Consider the following 20,452-nt stretch of genomic DNA (forward strand, 5'->3'; position numbering starts at 1 on the left):
AACCATTCTGGAAGGCAATTTGGAACTATGCCCAAAGGGCACTAAAACACTGCCTGCCCTTTGATCCAGCCAGAGAACTGCTGGGTTTGTACCCCAAAGAGATAATAAGGAAAAAGACATGTACAAAAATATTCATAGCTGCACTCTTTGTGGTGGCCAAAAATTAGGAAATGAGGGGCTGCCCTTCAATTGGGGAATGGCTGAACAAATTGTGGTATATGTTGGTGATGGAATACTATTGTGCTCACAGGAATAATAAAGTGGAGAAATTCCATGAGGACTGGAACAACCTCCAGGAAGTGATGCAGAGTGAGAGGAGCAGAACCAGGAGAACATTGTACACAGAGACTGACACACTGTGATATAATCGAAGATAATGCACTTCTCCATTAGTGGTAATGCAGTGATCTTGAACAACTCAGAGGGATCTATGAGAAAAACCACTATCCACATTCAGAGGGAAAACTGTGGTAGTAAAAACACAGAAGAAAAACAACTGCTTGATCACATGGGTTTATGGGATATGATTGGGGATGTAGACTCTAAATGAACATCCTAGTGCAAATATCAACAATATGGAAATAGGTTCTGATAAAGGACACATGTGCTACCCAGTGGAATTGCACGTTGGCTATGGGAAGGGGTAGGGAGAGGAGAGGGAGAGAAAGAATGATTCTTGTAGTGGAGGAATAATGTTCTAAATTGACTAAATAAAATTTTCAAAAAATAAAAATAAATAAAATCTAACATGCTTGATAATCTCCATGTTTTTCTATCAATCTGTTTACATAGCTCCCTCAATTCTCCCAGTTGAATTCTTTGTGTTCATGTTTTCATAATTTCATTCATAAGACTTTCCCATTTTTGTAGGAACTAATTTCAGGTTGTCTTTTCCTAACTTTCACTGGCTCTTTCTCCAGTTTACTCTAGTTCCCTAGATATATATGTTCAGATCTCAAATCTTTCTCCTTATCTCTTTTTAAAATTTCTTACCCTGAGAGATTTTGTCTACTCTATGATTTTCAAGGTATTATTTTTTTCATGGATAACAATCTAACCTACTTTCTCAATTGTGGCCTAGCTACTGACCATCAGAAAGCTGTAACTATTTTACGGTAAGAACCCTTGACCTATTCCATGTCAACTAGGAGGCACAGTAGATAAAGCATTGGTCTTACAGTCAGAAAAACCTGGGTTTAAATCCAGCTTCAGACCCTCACTAGCTGTATTAACCATGGGCAAGTTTCTTAACCTGGGTTTGGCTCAGTTTCCTCAATGAACCTCCATTTCCTTACCTGTAAAATGGGTATAAAATAAGAGCACCCTACCACCTAGAGTTGTTGTGAGGAAAAAAACAAGATAATAATTATAAAGCACTCAGTATAGTACTAACTCATAGTGAATGCTGTATAAGTATTAGCCAGTATTTATATACACCACATAGGTAACTCATCACACTTGTATCTTCTTCCTTTCCTTCTCCCACCCTCTCAAATTAGCTCTCTCTTCAATTTCTATTTCTGTCAATGCCATGAGCATTTTCCTCATCTCGGGGACCTTGGTTTGACTTTGGTCTATTTTTTTTTTTTATAAAATACTTGAATATTTGTTATTTTAAGACAGAGTGCTAGGTCCCAAGAGAGATACAAAGATGAATAAGGCTTGATCTGAAAGAATTCCAGTCTCAACCAGTGCATCATTAAGTCCTGTCAGATCTTCTGTCATGATTATGACATCTCTATTCCTTCTTTTTCACTCCCAGAGCTATTATTACTCCAAGTTCAGGTCCTTATAACCTTATACCTTGACTATTATAAAGAATTATGAATTCAGAAGAGAAATGACCTTGACTGGCCCTTACCACTCTTCATCTCGTCTAATTTCCTAAATTTATAGAGGGAGAAACTGAGTCTCAGAGAAGTTATTTGCTCAAGGTTAGGCAGGTAGTAAGTGGGAGAGCAGGGATTCAAACCTAGATCCTCTGACTTATCTCCTCATGGAATCCCTACCTCTAATTTTTCCTCATTCCCATATCCTGTCCTTCCCCTAAATCTATTATATATATATATATGGATGGATGGATGGACGGACAGACAGACAGACAGACAGACAGACAGACAGATAGATAGATGGATAGATAGATAGATCGATAGATAGATGGATGGATGGATGGATAGATAGATAGATAGATAGATAGATAGATAGATAGATGGATAGACAGACAGATAGATAGATAGATAGATAGATAGATAGATAGATAGATAGATAGATAGATAGATAGATAGATGGATGGATGGATGGATGGATGGATGGATGGATGGATGGATGGATGGATGGATGGATGGATGGATAGATAGATAGATAGATAGATAGATAGATAGATAGATAGATAGATAGATAGATAGATGGATGGATGGATGGATGGATGGATGGATAGATGGATGGACGGACGGACGGACGGACAGACAGACAGACAGACAGACAGACAGATAGATAGATAGATAGATAGATAGATAACATTTCCAAATTAATCTTTCTAGCATAACACTTGGCACACTTTAGCATACAATTAAGAAATTTTCAAAAGCTTGCTGTTGTCTACAGGATGAAGTTCAAAGTTCTTAGCCTGATATTCTAACTCTTTCAACCTACTTTATTTCTTTTGTCCCCTCCAAGAATTCTTTTACGTTAGTCAAACTTGCTCCTCCTGGTTCCTGGTTTGTCAGCCTTGGCAATTTGTTCATGCCCATCCCCCTACCCTTTACTAATATAAATTCTGGTGTTCCATCTTCTCTGAGAATTTCCCTAGAAGTCCCAGACCTCTACCCTTATAATATTTATATTTTTTCTTAAACCCTTATCTTCCATATTAGAATTGATGCTGTGGATCGCTTCCAAGGCAGAAGAGTGGTAAAGGCCAAGCAATAGGGGTTAAGTGACTTGCCTGGAATCACACAGCTAGATAGATAGTGTCAGAAGCTAGATTTGAACCCAGGACCACCCCTCTCTAAGCCAGGTTCTCATGGCTGCCCCCAATATTCATGTGCTACATCTCTCATTCTACTTTAACATATGCCACATTTTGGCAGGACCCATCCTGAATCTTTTTGGTGTCTCTGCAAACCCAGCATCTAAGATATATACAGTTGTCAATAAATGTTAATAATTCCCCCAGGAAAATAAAGTTGCCTTGTCCTCTGAGATTACCTTCTGTCTACTCTGGATATAGTTTTTATTACCTAATTATTTGCAGCCTGGGCTCCCCATTAGAATGTGAGCTCCCTGAGAGTAGGTAGTTTCTGCCTTTTAGTTTCCCCAGCACTTAGCATAGTGTAAGGCACATAATGGACTGTTTAACCTTTCATATCACCTAATCTCTTGTCAACAAAAGTCTTGGGTGAACATAAAGTAGTTTTTTTAAACGCATCTCTCAGAAACTGAATCTCCGTGTCCAATGAATGGCAAGAGTCTCTTCTTTAATGATAGCTTGTACATTAAAAAGCACACCTTAGGGGGAAGCTGGGTTACTCAGTGGATTGAGAGCCAGGTCTAGAGCCGGGAGGTCCTGGGTTCAAATCTGGCCTCAGATACTTCCTAGCTGTGTGACCCTGGGCAAGTCACTTAACCCCCATTGCCTAGCCCTTACCACTCTTCTGCTTGGATCCGATACACAGTATTGACTCCAAGATGGAAGGTAAGGTTTAAAACACACACACACACACACACACACACACACACACACACACACCTCAGAGTTATACTGGCATAGGCCAAAGAGGGATCCAACACTGAGCTCTGAAAAGGATCTTCACATCTCATTTTGTAGCCTTCCTGAGATGTGGGTAGCACCACCCTATCCCCGTGCAAATGCACCTGGGATAGGAATGTCCTCTGCACTCCTGCCCCCTTCCTATTCTCCCAACCTGCAACAGTGTTTAACAGCATTAACAAACCTTAACAACAGGCTCAGTTAGTTAAGGGCTTTTTTTTTGGGGGGGGGGGAGCAGGGACGGGGTTATCCCATGTATATCATGAAGAGAACGAGAAGAAACCTAATCATTTGTCACTTGTGGATATTGTCCATAGTGTCACCTCCATTCTCTATTAAGGATTTATAGAGAGGACAGCTGAGTAGATGGAGAGCCAGTCCTAAAAAGGGGAGGTCCTGGGTTCAAATCCTATCTCAGACACTTCCTACTTTTGTGAACTTTGGCAAGTCACTTAACCCCCATTGCCTAGCCCTTAACGCTCTTTGCCTTGGAACTAATACACAGTGTTCATTCTAAGGAACAGAAAGTGTCTAAAAAAAAAAGGATTTGGAGCAATAGGGAAGGGTAACACACAATGAGACAGCATTAGTGGAAGGCAAGCATAGACCCACTGCAGGATTTCAGTTTATGTATAATACACTTGATTATTTCAACTCTTTTAGATGATACAGTAGTTAGAACACTGAACTTGAAATCAGGAAAACAAGTCCAAATACTTCCTAGTAGTGTGATTGCACAAGTCATTTCACCTCTGACTCAGTTTTATCATCTATAAAATGGGTGGTTGTTGTGAGGACCAAATCTTACAAACCTTAATGAATACACAGATGCTAGCTATTATGGAAACAAAACATAGCATTGGAAGCATCCAAGCATTCAATGAACAATCCTTTGAAGTCAAGAGATAGTAACTTCAAGTACAGATAGATATTATAATGTCAGGAATATATACCCCCTTCCTCTTTCCCCCCATTAAACCTCCCTGTCTATGTGGGTTAAGGAGACAGACACCTACCTGCCCAAATCTGAAGGAATTCTCTTGGTGGTTTCCCACCCCACCCATAGGTGATCTCTGAACAACAGGTAGCTTGACAGTGACAATTTCTAGAGAAATGGATATTCTTGGATTACATCAGTCTGGAAGGGACTTTGATGTATCATATACTCCACTTTTAATGGAGGTCCACTGTTGTAGTTTGCACATGCTTTTTAAAATTATTTTTGGTTTTGTGGGCAGTAGGGAGGGAGTTAATTTTTCCTCAGTTCAACAAAAGATCAGTGTCCTGACCTTGTACCTTTTCTGAAACCATCCGTAATTGGAATCATCTGTGTTTGGAATGTTCAAGGCTAGAGACCTTCCATTTTCTTAGTTGAATGGCACCTATGACCTCTGACCAAGATCCTCCAATCCTAAATTCAGTATTTTTCCTATTAGAAGGTCTCTCAATCTTTCTACTCATTCTGCGCTCAATGGAATCAAGAATATCCATTAGGCTTCCAGGTAATATGCCTTCCAAGTACAATATCTACACTGCAGATTTATGGACTACTTTCTCTTCCCCCTAAATCTGGACAGCTCAAACCTGAACATCTTTCAAAGTTCTATTTAGAGTCTACAATGCCTGGTGTTTAAATTCACAGATATATTCACAAGTACAATAATGCAAAATCCTTACCTTCTGTCTTAGATACTAAATATAGGTTCAAAGGCAGAGGAGCAGTAAGAGCTAGACATTTGGGGTTATCTTACTTGCCCAAGGTCACACAGCTAGGAAGTATGAGTATCTATTTGAATAGAGAGCCTCCTACCTCCATACCTTGTCCTGTATCCAATGAGCCCATGGAAATTTTTTTTTAAATGGATTTGTCCTGGGGGCAGCTGGGTAGCTAAGTGGTTAGAGAGCCAGGCCTAGAGACTGGAGGTCCTAGGTTCAAATGTGACCTAAGACACTTCCTAGCTGTGTGACCCTGGGCAAGTCACTTGACCCCCATTGCCTAGCCCTTACCACTTTTCTGCCTTGGAACCAATGCACAGTATTGATTCTAAGACAGAAGATAAGGGTTCTTACAAAATAAATAAATAAATGAATAAACAAACAAACAAATAAATAAATAAATAAATGGATAAATAAATAAACAAATAAATGAATGAATGAATAAAATGGATTTGCACAATGGGATTATTAGAAAAATATTCTTTTTTGCTAAAGTACAATACCTAAATATCTGGGCACATATAAAATTGGTGTTAGTGATATGCCTATTGCAAGCTCAGTGTAGCCTTCTCCCATAGCCATTTCTCCCAGCTGCCCCAACAACCTGTTATGATTGATGCTTCCATATTATCCCTGCTGAGCCTTACAATTACATAATAAAATAGCTTTATCTACAGAGGTGACATTTCTCATGAAAAACAAAACACAACAAAAACCCTGCCCCTTAAAGAATAGAATCTCAAAGCCTCTAAGTTTCCTAGCAGTTTGGGGGCCAGTTCATTCATTATTCCTGACTTGAGCCAAATGAGTTTGAGGTGAAAGATGCTGCCTGATGTTAGCTGCTGAGCCCTGAGACAAGCTGGGATCCTCACACTCCCCCTTGCTTTAACTGGAATGTTTGCCTAAGCAGAAGTAATCTCTAAGGCTCTTTGTCAACATTAGCAAGAATTCCAAACAAGTGAAGGAAGTAGACATTTAATTCTATTCTTGGTCAATATTAAAAAGGGAACTCGGTGTCAAGTCTACAGACATCCTTATTTCTGTCTCCCACACTCACCTCTTTTGGCCTCGTTAAGTCCTTACTTAATAAGTCTGAGTAGTCATTACCAAAGGGCATGGTGGTAGAGGCAGGCACACAGAAAACCCATCAAAGGAAGCAACATGCTAAGGTGGTATGGGGTCGCTCTCATTAGCAACTGACCTGCACACTTCTGAATCATCACACCTGTCATCATATGGGGTAGAACAGATCTTTGCATCCACTGGTTCTTCAAGGTGTGAAAGTGGTAGCCTTGTCTCTGTGCCTGAATCTCTCTTGGAAAAGATTTCTCTGGGGCCTTCGCTTTGCCTGAGATTAGCCAAGGACTGCGGGTCTCCATGGTGGCATTTGCTTCTATTTCTCCCCAGGTCTTTGGAGAAACTCTTTGCTTCAGGAGATGTGAGAGGTGGGGAAAGGCTATATTCTTTATATTTCTTGCCTTTACTCCTACGGTGATTTAAAGAACAGTTCTCATATTCAGTCAGCTCTTGATTCTCTCTGGCCCTTAGATGGACATCCTCAAGGGTGTTAGAAGTTGGAGACCCATCCAGGTTTCTGCCTGTCCTGTTATTACTTCTTCTTCCTCTTCGGGGAATCTTACTTCTTTCTTGGGCTCTTTGCCGAGCCTGAACCCATTGATTTTCATCAGTGGAAGAAGAATCCGACATCTCTTTATGGAATTCACTCCATCGAGGACTTGAGATGGGGAGGTGGAACTTACTTTTCTTCCCTTTCCTCTGCTTTTCTGCATGCTCATATCTCTCTGAAGCCTCTCTCTTCCTCCGCCTAAACCTCGGTTTCAATTGTTTCTTATTAGACTCCCTACAAGGAGGGGTCAGCACCATGACAGGGGTGGTATGCTCAAATGTATCTTCTGACAAATCATGCAAAGTGGAAGATCTAAACAATGCAACAGGCGAGGAAAGGGATGGATAGGAAATGGGAAATGGAAGAGAGCAATGGGAAAGAGAGAGAGAGAGAAAGAGAGATGAAAATGGCAGCATGAACTTGGAGTTTGTAAACAAAGATCAGCTGGAAAGAAGAGGAAATTAAAAATGACAAGTTTGGTTTGGGTTTTTCTCACGACAATGCTAACCATCCACAGTTAGTGCTAGGTAGAAGCAAGGAAAGCTACAGAAAAAGAATAAAGAAGGATAATAAAAAATGGGGGAGATGGAGAAGGATCTCATGTTCGGTACATACCTGCAGATGTCCTGAGTGGATGGGCAGACAGACAACCTAGACTGGCTTCTGGGAGCTGTTCCTGTAGTTGGGCTGCTTGCCTGTTGAAACAAGTTAGATAATGTGGAATCTTGGTTAATGTAATACATGGTGGAAATCTTATTTTTTTTCCACATATTGAAAAAGTTGCAACAAATGTTGCCGGTCATGTTGCTTGCTGCCAGCTCACAGAATACAGGAAGTTAAGGGAGACCTGCGTGCAAAAATTTGTTTGAGGAACTATAGCAGCTGAGAAGCAACAGTTCACAAGTGACCAGCCCCGGGCTTTGCCTGGGAGGAAGAAGATTCCTCATAGTTCCCTCCTATTTACAGTAAACTTGGGGAGGGTTCTTCAATTAGCATGTGGAACCTCCTAAGGGAGGCCCTGAAATAAAAAGAACAGTCTGCCCCACCTTCCCCCATTTAGGCGAAAACTATTCAGAATCCAGAATATCCACTTCCTTAGACAGTTTATTCATTGACCAAAGGCTTTCTGGTTTGTCCGAGAGGCTGGAACAGTCCTGGAATCTGATAAGATCTCTTAAAGGCTGGATGCATACCTAGCTGAATCCCCAGCCCAAGGGCGGATGCCATCTAGTTGTTACAGTCTGGGGCTGGGACCTAGAAGTCTCCAATACTTCTACATATTCATTTGGTAATCACTTCAGCCTGGTGAGGTAAGGCTGGACAAATGTGATTCTCCTCCCCATGCTACAGATGAGGAAATATAGTAGTTGGAGCTGGAGCTTGCTTGCCCACTGTCCTGGCTCCAAGTCCCTGGATGGCTGTTTTTCCCTCTCTTCCTCCCAAGGCTGCCTCTCACTATTAACTTTTATGGTTTTCAAGCAATTCGACTACAAATAATATTAGCTGATATTTACATAGCAATTGAAGGCGTAGAAACTGCTTTATCCGCATCATCCCATTGTTTCAGATTCAGCAGGGAATGAGAGGCTGAATTAACACATTTATTGATTCCCAACATGTTACGACCTCTAATAGAGCATGAATATTTTCTACACAGTAGCCAGTTGAGATATCTTCAATAATAGTAGTAGTTACTGTTTGCACATTCCTAAAAGGCCTCCAAAAAGGATTGAAAATCCTCTTAATAGGACATGATAATGTATGTATAATCCAGATCAAGTTGTTTATTTCTGGGGGGAGACAATTTGGATCTTATAACTTCAGAAAGCTAGTTTGGAAAATTATTTTATATAATTAATAAAATAAAATATCTTTTAAATCTTAAAGAAGACTTATCTAAGGCCATGCTATTTCTTCCCCTATATAAGCTCATTAAGGGCCCAAACCGTTTTGTTTTTAGTCTTAATATCCTAAGCACTTGGGGAAATGAAAATTTTTTATTGTTAATTCAAAGAAAAATTAATCAAAATTAATTTTAAAAATGACTGAAAGAATGTTGAGTGCACAAATGAAACTTGTTCCCACAATGAACGGAACGTCCTAATCGCTAATCTTGATTTTCATTGCTTCAAAGTACACAATTTCCAACTTAACATTTGTTTATCTGGACATATGATTGGGGGGTTTTGGTTTTAAAAGATTGCTCAATTGCAAAAATGAAATATATGGAAATAGGTGTGTGATAACATTTGTATATAACCCAGTAGAAGTACTTATTGGATCTGGGCAGGGGGAGGAAAGAGGGAAGGGAAAGAAAATGAATTATGGAAAAAATATTAAAATAAAAAAATAAAAAAAAGTTCTAAGAACCAAAATAACAACAACAAAGTACACAATTTCCATTCCTTGAAAAGTTAATAGCCTTCCCTTTTATAGTTATGGCAGCTCCTTTTCCATTCAATCCCTAGTAGCTGAACAGGGAAAATTAATCTAAACAGCAGAGGGAGCTCATGAGTAAAGTCAGGCACTAATACTTTGCACTGTGCTCTAGTAGCCACACAGGAAGTCATCTCTGGAATTAAAATTGGGACTCTGGGTATTTTCACAAGATTTAAGGAAGAGACTACCAACCCTCACTTGGCTCTGTGACTGTCTGGCTCACTTATCTGTCTGCACTCAACTTATCTCAGAAAAGAGAAATTTCTTTCTATACTTTTTCATGTACATGGAATAAACAGTAAAAAGTCTGAATTTTGATGGATATCAAGTTTCATTATTGGTCAACTGCTTAAGAATTAAAGCAGGGGGCAGCTGGGTGGCTCAGTGCATTGAGAGCCAGGTCTACAGATAGGAGGTCCTGGGTTCAGATCTGACCTCAGACACTTGCTATGTGACCCTGGGCAAGTCACTTGACCCCCATTGCCTAGCCCTTACCACTCTTATCCCGTGGAACCAATTCTCAGTATTGACTCCAAGAAGGAAGATAAGGGTTTAAAAAATAATAATAATTAAAGCAAATGTTTCAGAAAGGAACTAAGGTTCTAAACCAGAGGGGGCAATGGAAGGAGGAAATAAAGGAATGACAAGCCAAATGGAAAACTTTTATTTATATTATATGACATATATAATATAAAATATTATTTATTTATTGCATTATGGATTCCTTTGGTAGTCTGGCGATGCCTATAATTCCTTGGCAGAATAACATATTTAAATGTACAAAATAAAATAGAGAAGAGTACAATGGAAACTCATCTTCCTTCGAAGGTACTTACAAATATTGATATCAATATATCTACATATAGGTATATGCCTTCTACATTGTTTTGATATGCTGTGGGTTGGCATAAGAAATTAAATGGAAATTTAGGGGAGTTTTGCAGAAGCCACAGGCAACAAATCAAGCCCAGCAGATGACAGAGGAAAGTTTAGAAACTCAGAAATGTATAAAATATACATAGTATTATATAATAAGATTTTAAAAATCTTTTAGTACTATACACATACACAATTTCTTTTGCTGAAAACATCTCATAAATGAAAAAAGAAAAAATCTGCAAAGAAAAACTCTCTGGTCTGAAAGGGAGGGTCAAAAAATTTAAGCCAGTTTTCCAGATAGTGTGGGTGCCATTCCTCAACCAGGTGATATCGTCGCCTTTTTCTTTTGGTTTCAATCTTTTCCAATTAGGATCTACTTCAATGATCCCTATCATCTCATTATGAGGCTAAAGTATTTAAGCTTCTGCTTCAGTATTAGGTCTTCCAATGAATAGTCTAAAATAATTCTTTAAGTATTGACTGATTTGATCTCCTTGCTCTCTAAGAGACTCTCAAAAATATTCACCAATAGAACAATTCAAAAGTATTGGCTCTGAGGCCCTCAGCTTTCCCTCTAGTTCAATTCTCAAGGGCCCACATTGCTACTGGAAAACCCAAAGCTTTGACTATATACATATTGACTTTGTTTAGTATAATGTCCAGATTTGTCATAATTCTTTCCAAGAGGCAAGTGGTTTGTAAAAATTTCATAGCTGCAGTCGCCATCTGCAGTGATCTTTGAGACCAAGAATATAGAATCTGGTCCTGCTTCCATTTTTTCCTTTTTTACCAAAAAGTAATAGGGCCAGTTGTCAATGTCTTTTTGATGTTAAGCTTCAAGCCAGCTTTTACCTTCTCCTCTAGCCTAGCTATCAAGAGGTTTCCTAATTCTTCTTCATTTTCTGCCATCAAAATTGTATCATCTGCATATCTGAGATTATTGCTATTTCTCCCAGAAACCTTAACTTTTACTTTTCATTCATTGAACCTGGAATTTTATATGATGTACTAGTCTACATAGAAGTTAAATAAATAAGGTATTAATATACAGCCTTGTCACATCCAATTGGTTCCATGTTCCATTCTGTTGCTTTAAAAAACAAACAAACCTTTATCTTTAACCTTAGAATCAATAATGAGTATTGGTTCAAAGATAGAAGAGTGGTAAGGGTTAGGGTCATACAACTAGGAGGTATCTGAGGTCAAATTTGAACCCAGGTCCCCCCAATTTCAGGCCTAGCTCTCAATCCACTGAGCCTCTTAGCTACCCCTCTAACTGTTGCTTCTTGACCCACCTACAGTTTTAAAATGAACAGAGGTTTTTCTCTTCTGCCTTAATTAGAGGCAACTGCTTACCTGGCTAGAATGAAAGACTTCAGTTGGAATTTTTAAAGAATCTTGAATGGAGTTTAGGCAAACAAGGTCCTCTATCCTGGGGAGCTGGAATTTGAAAAACTGACTATGACTTGGGTCCCAGAAACTCCTTAAGCTTATAAAACTCCTCTGTTGGACTCTAATCCTATCAGCTTTGACATGCAGATTTAAAGAAATTTTTTATCTTGCAATAAGAACTATAATTTATTTTATTTTTTAAAAATGAAGGCCTGGTATTATGTAATAATGCGTGACATAAAATCTGTTAAAATTTTAGCTGAGAATGCGCTCCAACATTATTTTCAAAATAGAAAAAAAACGTAAACTAATATTTTACATATTGCACATCTAATAGCTTGTTAATTTGGAATTTACCATCATTGCAAAATTATCAAGTAGTTAATTTTGTTGTGATGTCTGTGTCTAATTTTGTAAGTGGTTTTTTTTTTTCTAGTTTCTTTGCAAAATGTAGAAAAATCTTTGTTTTGTATTTGTATTTGTCCTGTAACAGGCATCTACTTCCCAAAGATTGTACCTCTGGCTAGAGTAAATGAATTTTGAAGAATGTACTTAATCACCCTAGATAAGACTAGTGGATTCCAATCAAATTTTAAGTACTCTTTTTGTCTTCTTAGTTTCTTCAGTGGTTTCTAGATTTCTCCCAGGCACCCTAGCCTCTGGCTACATCCTTTTTCCCCAGCTTTTTACATAACCAGTCCATATATCTGAATATATGTGTGTGTATAGAATTATAAAAAATTATAAAATATATTAAAATATATCATCATACACGTAAACATATCTTTACCGGGTATTTGTGGAGCAGTGGCTCTGTGTGTTGCCAATTATCCAATATAATTAATCTCGGTAGTTATGAGCTATTTTTCAGGTTGATGTATTTGAAATTCCGCCGAGAATGGAAGTCTTTGCTGCCTGAGCCCCCTACAAAAGTGATCCCAGAGAGAACTAACTCAATTCCAGTCTAGATTCACTTGGCAGGCTGGCTGGGTACATGAACTCATGATGATGAACTCGTACGTATTGGGGGAAACTGGACCCTCCTTTAATCAGGAGTTTGTTCAGCTCTGGGCAACCACAGATGTAGTTTCCTTGAGAGGATGACTGCCTGGTACGTGTCTTCAAATTATGGAGCAGCTAATTGTTGGTGTTTAGATAACTGGCAAAAGTTAACTAAATCTGACTCCAAGCCCTTTGGGCCAAAATGGGGTTTGATTTGGCCTGGATTTGCAATCTCCACCCTCATATGGATGTATGTTTCCTTGTGTGTGTGAACGAAGCAAGGCAGCTATGCTTTTCTCCCTACCCTTGCCCTAATGAAAGTAGAAGAGAAATGCAAGCAGCAGGATGAAAGAATCTGTCTAAATGGCTGACTAAAGTGTCAGGGGAAGTTGATCTAGAGGATTATTATTGTCTAGGTTAAATTAAACCCCATCATTAAAATTTGAAAAATCTGTTTAAGTTTGGGTAACTTCTTTGTGTCATGGGTGTCGTATCCCCCAGAAACTCAGACAAACTATTAGCAGGGAAATTCCCCTGCTCCCTGACACCCTCTGACTCCCAACCCAAAACATCTGTCCCTGAGAGGACCATCCTCCTTTGATTGTCTCATTGATTTGAAATGGACAAATAGACATAATTCATCCATCTATCTTCCAAATCATGAGAATCACCCCCATACCTTCAGGGAAACCTCCCCAACCCCTTGCCCCAGAGTCAAGTCCTCAATGCTGTAAAAGAATATAAAACCCCCAGAACTGAGGCATTCTGGGGCAACCTCCCAGGTTGCTCCACTTCAGGTTGCTCCACTACAGGTTGCTCCACTCATGCTGTCTTGCTTGCCAAGAATTACTAATTACAACATTACTAATAAATCTCTTCCTACTTTTAAGTTTTGGAGTTTTGCATTCTTGAAAAAGGTATCCTTCCTGAACCCCAGGGGTACATTTGTACCCCACAAGATCTGGACCAGTTAAAATAGAGGAGAGATCCTCATGGTATGAGTGACAGAATAATATATATATATTTTTTTTTTCAAGATCCTTTTTTTAAGCTTCTTATAGAAGTTCTAAGTTTTGTCTATATTGTATTTCTAATATATTTCTTAAATGGAGGTTTCTCTCAAACAACCTTAGATGTCAACTACTTAAATATTAGCCACAAACGTTTGAAATTGTACTATCTATTGATCCCTCAAACAGTTGAGAAGATAGAATTTGTAATCTGGGCATAGAATCCAGCAGGAGCCAAAGGAAAGGCTCAGGATTCATGACTTTGTATTTTAGCATTTTCCATGGAGCTTTTAACATGGTGAATATAGAAAAGATAGTATATAATGTTGTTGGTTTTTTTAATGCTGCTAATAAGTTTTTTATCCTCGGTATTAACTCTTGATTTGCATGCCATAATTTCAAAATGTTTATAAATATTAAATGTTTATTATTTATTCAAAAAGTTATTACTTATACTGTCTAGAAAAATAGAGCCTTTCTGACTAACCGATATGCATTCTGGAGCTAATTTGGGTTTGGTAAGTGCAGACCTGGAAAAATACTTCATGACTATTAGGAAAAGACCCTTAGTGTTATTTTTTATTTTTTGAATAGCCCAAGTTCCTTAATGGTGAGACTTCTTTCAGTCCGAGACTAAATGAGAGACCTTTGGGGCATAGCTGATGCAAATATGTTACTTTCTTGGAGCCACAGGTGAGAGTGGAGTAAAAAAAAAAAGGTAAGAAATGAGATTAGAGAGCTCTGAGGAGAATTTGGAGTCTGAATTATGAACTTCTACTATGAAGATCAGGATTAAAAGTTAGAAAGGTAAACAGAGAAAAATTATTGGTAACTCAGGCTTCTAAACTGAGCTAAGTGAACTCTTAGGAAATTTTACAGTGATATTAATACGCAATAAAAAAAAGTTTTAATTCATATGCCCAAAGGACTTTAAAAGAATGTCTTGGGGCATCTGGATGGCTCAGTGGATTGAGAGTTATGCCTAGAGAGAGAGACATGAGTTGAAGGAAATCAGTTAATTCAGCCTGAGAGCTAGAAAAGTCAGAAAGAGAAAAAAGCAAGTCCTCACATCTAACTAGAGTAGGAAAGTTTCAAATTAGTTACGTTTTATTTTGTTATCAGGTTTATATAACTCAATATCTGTCATTTTGGAGATTTACAACATTCTGTCCAGAGTGCTTTGCTACATTGATGTAAATTACCATGAGTTCAGCATCATTAGAAGCACACAATGTAATTCTTTTTTCAATCTGGTGTCAGGAAAATTTAGGAAAGAATATGATAGCCTGATAATTTGGGTGGATATAGTTGTCACATGAGATAGTTATATTCAACCCTGAACATGATTGGAAAGAATTACCACTTGAGGTAAAAATTTATGGGAATGTACCTGGAAGAAATGCTATGGACAAATTGGTCTATGATGCCAGCAGCCCCAAAGGAGTGTCTTCTGGTAGTTGAAGTCAATAGTTCTACCAATGGGAAAGCTGATTTGATTACATTCCCTAGAATAAGACTTCACTTTCACATCTGTCAAGCTCTACCCATGGCTGTATGTACAGCATTGCCAACTTCCATCTGGCATGATTGAGATCCCCAATTAAGAGAGTACTTCTCCCTTATTTTAGTTATATCCCTCATTTCTTCAGTTATGGTAAGTTTTCCATAATCAGGAAAGGTGATATAATCCTACATAGGCTGATGCGGAAACACAGGAATTGAGGATGCAAGTATGTAGAATTTTAGTTATTCAAATGATCAAGTCTCTGAGCATTGAGTTTGTCCTCTACATGTTACTAAGAGGTCCTTGAAAATACATGAGGTTATAAGAATAATTGGAAAATGTTGCAGTGGTTTGAGAGACCAAGGTAGAGATTTATTTAGTGAGACTAGTGAAGTTAAAACTGCTTAAGTTAAATTAGTTATCAGTAGAGAAAAATGATCCTAGGATCTTGTTACATCAAAAAGACATCTAACCTAGAAAGAGAAACTCCATTTAAAATCACTCTGTATAAGATATTTGTTAATCTATCTGCCCAGACAAACACAGGAATTATATGAACACAATCTCAAAACACTTTTCACATGAATAAAACTAGGTCTAAACAACTGAAAAACATTAATTGCTCATGGGTAGGCTGAACTAATATAATAAAATTTCTCAAATATATGAAGAACTAGGTCAAATTTATAAAAAAACCAAGTCATTTCCCAATTAAGAAATGGGCAAGGGATACAAATAGGCAGTTTTCAGAGGAAGAGATCAAAGCTATCAATAATCATATGAAAAAATGTTCTAAATTCCTCTTGATTAGAGAATTTAAATCAAAACAACTCTGAGGTACCACCTTACACCTAACAGATTGTCCAAGATGACAAAAAAAGGAAAATAATAAATGTTGGAGGGGGTGTGGGAAAATTGGGACATTAATGCATTGCTGGTGGAGTTGTGAATTGATCCAACCATTTTGGAAGGCAATTTGGAATTATTACCAAAGGGCTTTATAAGAATACATACATTTTGATCCAGCATTATCATTACTAGGTCTATATCTCAAAGAGATAAACAACATCTATTTGTAGAAAAATATTTATAGCTGTTCTTTTTGTGGCAGCAAAAAATTTGGAAACTGAGGGGATGCCCTTCAATTGGGGAATGGCTGAACAAATGGTGGTACATGTTGGTGATGGAATACTATTGTGCTCAAAGGAATAATAAAGTGGAGGAATTCCATGTGAACGGGAACAAACTCCAGGAAGTGATGTGGAATGAAATAAGCAGAACCAGGAGAACATTGTAAACAGTAACTAAAACATTGTGGCATGATGATCAACTGTGATAGCCTTTGCTACTAACAGTAATACAATGAATCAGGACAGAGAGACTTATGGAAAGGAATGCTGTCCACATTTAAAGAAAGAACTATTAGAGTAGAAATGCAGAAGAAAATCTATGATTTATCACTTGCTTAAATGGGTATATTATTGGGGGTTTTGGTCTTATAAGATTACTCTCCTACAAAAATGATTAATATGGAAACAGGCTTTGAGTGATAATACATGTTATCACCCAGTGGAATTTCTTGTCAACTATAGGATGGGTTAGGGCTAGGCTAAGAGATAGAAGGGTAGATAATGGAATAGAGTAGGAGTAAATGGCCTCAGCAAGCTAGTGTGAGGGGGAGGGAAGGGAGACATAGGTGTAAATTTGTTACTAGAATAAAAAAAATGCAAAAAAAAAGGCATCTAACCATTTGGATGTGGAATATAATTTGTGATTAATTCATAGAGAGAGAGCATACCTTGAAAATGCACAAGAGTTCAAAGAATGATGGGAAGATAAGATCAGATATGATATGCAAGTCACTTTACACACCTTCAAGTTCTCTGTAAAAAGCAGCAGCCATTATCATTGTACCTTACATAGTATGTCTACAAGCTCTTCACCACACACTGTCATATTCAACCATGATGTAGACAAAAGAGGTATTCACTCCCTTTTACAAATGAACAAACAGAGGTTCAGAAAACCAAAATGAGTTTACGAAGGCAATAAAATGAATAAATAGCAGGTGTGGAGCCAGACTGAGATTTTCTGAATCTCTTTCCACTATTCATATATATATAACAGTAAGGGCTAGGCAAATGGAGTTAAGTGACTTGCCCAAAGTCACACAGGTAGGAAGTGTCTGAGAAGATTTGAATCCAGGTCCTCATGACTCCAGGCCTGGCATTCACTCCACTGAGGTCGCCCCTTTATATTCTATCTAAATTATGCTTTTTAAATATAAACAAGACTGGTAGGAGAAATGCTGAAACTACTTAATATAAATGAGTTTTCTAAAGCTTGAACACACATATTCCTTATAGAATTAAAGGACTTTATAATTGGAATATACCTGGAAAGTCCTTTAATCCAACTCATGCTTGAAAAATAAAGCCCATTTATCAATGAACAAATTGTTATTGAAATCTTGTTTGAAGGTATCTGGGATCATAAGTACCCACTGCCTGCCTCCACATCAAGCTCCAGGCCTCACTCTTACCATTTTGTCATTAGCCCCACTCTTCTCCCCCTATTTGCAGACTCTCCTTTTGCCTTAGAGAGATACAGGACCTCTCAATGGTCTTTAAATCTCTGAGTCAAATTCCCACTCTTGGTCAAATCTTGTTCATTTTGTATCATCTAGAACAGAACCTATTCCGAACCTAATAACTAATCAATAAATTTTTGTTGTTATTAAGCTAATTTTCCTCCCCAAATGAAAGAGTATTTCTTAAAGACTAGCTTTTGCTTTCTCTTAAACATTTATGCCTTTTAAAGAGACTACTTTGTGAAGGGATGGGGCATTCCAATAATTTTGAATACTGTATGAAACTCTTTTAAGCTGAGCAACTTCATCTAAACAAGTATTGAGGAAAAACAAATTAAAACCTTTTAAGTGTGTGCCCCTATTCAACAGAAATGTATTGTTTTAATTTACCAGTTGGTACATCATGAGAGCTTGGTAATTGGTTTATTCCTTTAATAGGCACAAGATTGATATGGAGGTGGGGAGGGAGAGACTCCACTTGGTTGGATGAGCAGAATAATATGTTCTTTGAAATGGAGCATTCTTTGTAATAGATGTTTATTTCAGATGATTGCATTGTACAGTGCATTCCAATAGGGAAAACAAACAAGAGGCCAGCTGCACTAATTTTATCATGGTTATTTATATCAGCAGCATTAATTAAAGACAGTAATTTCAAATTAGATTTTCTGAAAATGCACTTATAGGCCAGGCCAAACAACCCATCTTGGTGGCATTTTGGCTATGCTTCTACTCCAGGGACAAGGTTATATACCCCTGATTGGCCAGGAAGATTTGGAGATTAATTATTGTTTCAAAGGACTCAGCAGCTTTTGCCTTCCCACTGTCCTTACAATTTGAAATCCTCTTCATTCTGAGAATCCAAAGTGCAATGAATAAAAATGACAAAGAAAAACTGCACATAGTCGTCCTCAAATGGCTGCCCTTGGGGGATAATAAACATATCCATAATGTACTGGGGTAAATGACTCTAGAACTTATGTCTGGGAGCACAGCTACAGAAGCTATTGCCTTTTTGTTGGTGTTAGTGGGGCGAAAACGCTATAAATTTCTTAGAAGTCTCAGTGACCAAAGTAGAAAGTAACCCTATATAAGAGAAATATAGTATAAAATTATATCTCTTTTTGACTTAGTTGATTTTGCTGATTGGAAAGAGCAAGAGCAAGGTCAAATGTGAGTCTTGTATAAAATAAAAACAAACAACAAAACTTAAAAAGCAGCCTGAAGACATAATGTACTTCCCAAAGGCAAATACTATTTTGGGGCCTTGCTTCCCACATGATCATTTGCTTCTGACCAACAAAAGAGTTTTGGAGTTAATAACCAGGAAATTCAGAAGAAGTTTTGTGATTAGTAGATAAGTGGACATTGCCTGGTGATAGCTTAGCCAGTAGAAACGATGATTTACTCACCATGGCTAGAGCAAGATTTCTCACTGTGAAGAACGAGCTCCGAACTAGGAAGGGTTGGTCCAACCTCTCTTCACCAAAAACAAAAACAAAAAACCTCAGAGTCTGGTAGAAGAGTAGGTATAAATCTCTGCATTCATATCTATTATCTGGAAGAACAGGTTTGTCCAAGAGAAGCCATACTTCCCTGCACCTTTGCTTGGGAGGTTAAGAAGAAGAAACCATGGAGGGAAAAACTGAAGAGGCTTTATCAATCCCAAGCAAAGGGACTCTGACCTTTTCCAAAGAGTATCACACCACCTATCTGAGGACCTGTATAGAGCCTGAAGCGGAAGATGATAGAAACCAAAGCTTCCATCTAAATGGTGCAAGCCCAGCTAAATGGAGCATCAGCCCAGCCCAATCCAGCGTAGTAATGGCACAACTACAGAGCAGCCCAGCTGAGGGAGTTTGGAAACCTGACCTGACCAGTTGTGAGGGGAGTAGTCTATTCTACTTGCAGAGGAGCATGGCTTAGCTGTAGACCCAACCATCTACCACAGACTCCATGCTTCTCAGCGAAATTTGTAAGACCATCCCTAGAGAAAGAAAAGAGAAATCAAGGCCTGCGATTACATTCAGAATTGAGAATTGCCTTTGACTTCAGGTGGGCCTATCAAGCTACTTTAATTTTACATCTACTTTTCTCCAAAAACACCATGTATGTTGATGGGAGAATGAATTCTGGTCTTAAGAACAAAACTATTAAATAACTATTATTTTACTTTTTTTTTCCAAAAGAGAGTCAACAAACATTTATTAAGTGCCTACTATGTGTTGGTCACTGTACTAAATTCTAGGGATACAAAGAAAAGCATGAGACAGTCCCTGCCTGCAAGGAATTTACAATGTAATGTGAGTGAAGGAAGAGGTGAGAAGATAACAGCTACATTTTTCAGTAAATGTTCTTGTTAAAGAGTTTATCAAAGGGTGTAGCTAGATGGATGAGTGATTAGAAAGCCAGGCCTTGAGATGAAAGATCTGGGGTTCAAATCTGGCCTCAGAAACTTGCAGGCTATAACCCCAGGCAAGTCACATAACTCCCATTGCCTAGTCCTTACCTCTATTCTACTTTA

At 38.1% G+C, this 20,452-nt stretch overlaps 1 protein-coding gene across 8 annotated transcripts in view; it reads right to left on the bottom strand.

Moving 5' to 3' along the window:
- The window catches only part of MARCHF1 (membrane associated ring-CH-type finger 1), a 1,076,407-nt gene that overhangs the window by 117,838 nt on the left and 938,117 nt on the right, over positions 1-20,452 (bottom strand). For 7 of the 8 annotated variants that reach the window (XM_056802855.1, XM_056802853.1, XM_056802852.1 and 4 more), the window contains one exon: positions 7,728-7,807. In XM_056802855.1, coding sequence (XP_056658833.1) covers positions 7,728-7,807 — 80 coding nt within the window. Of the gene's footprint in view, positions 1-6,686; positions 7,425-7,727; positions 7,808-20,452 lie in introns of all 8 variants that reach the window. The other variant, XM_056802859.1, reaches the window with a different exon arrangement.

This window comes from Monodelphis domestica, chromosome 6 (genome assembly GCF_027887165.1).
Source record: "Monodelphis domestica isolate mMonDom1 chromosome 6, mMonDom1.pri, whole genome shotgun sequence".
Taxonomy (NCBI): Eukaryota; Metazoa; Chordata; class Mammalia; order Didelphimorphia; family Didelphidae; genus Monodelphis; species Monodelphis domestica.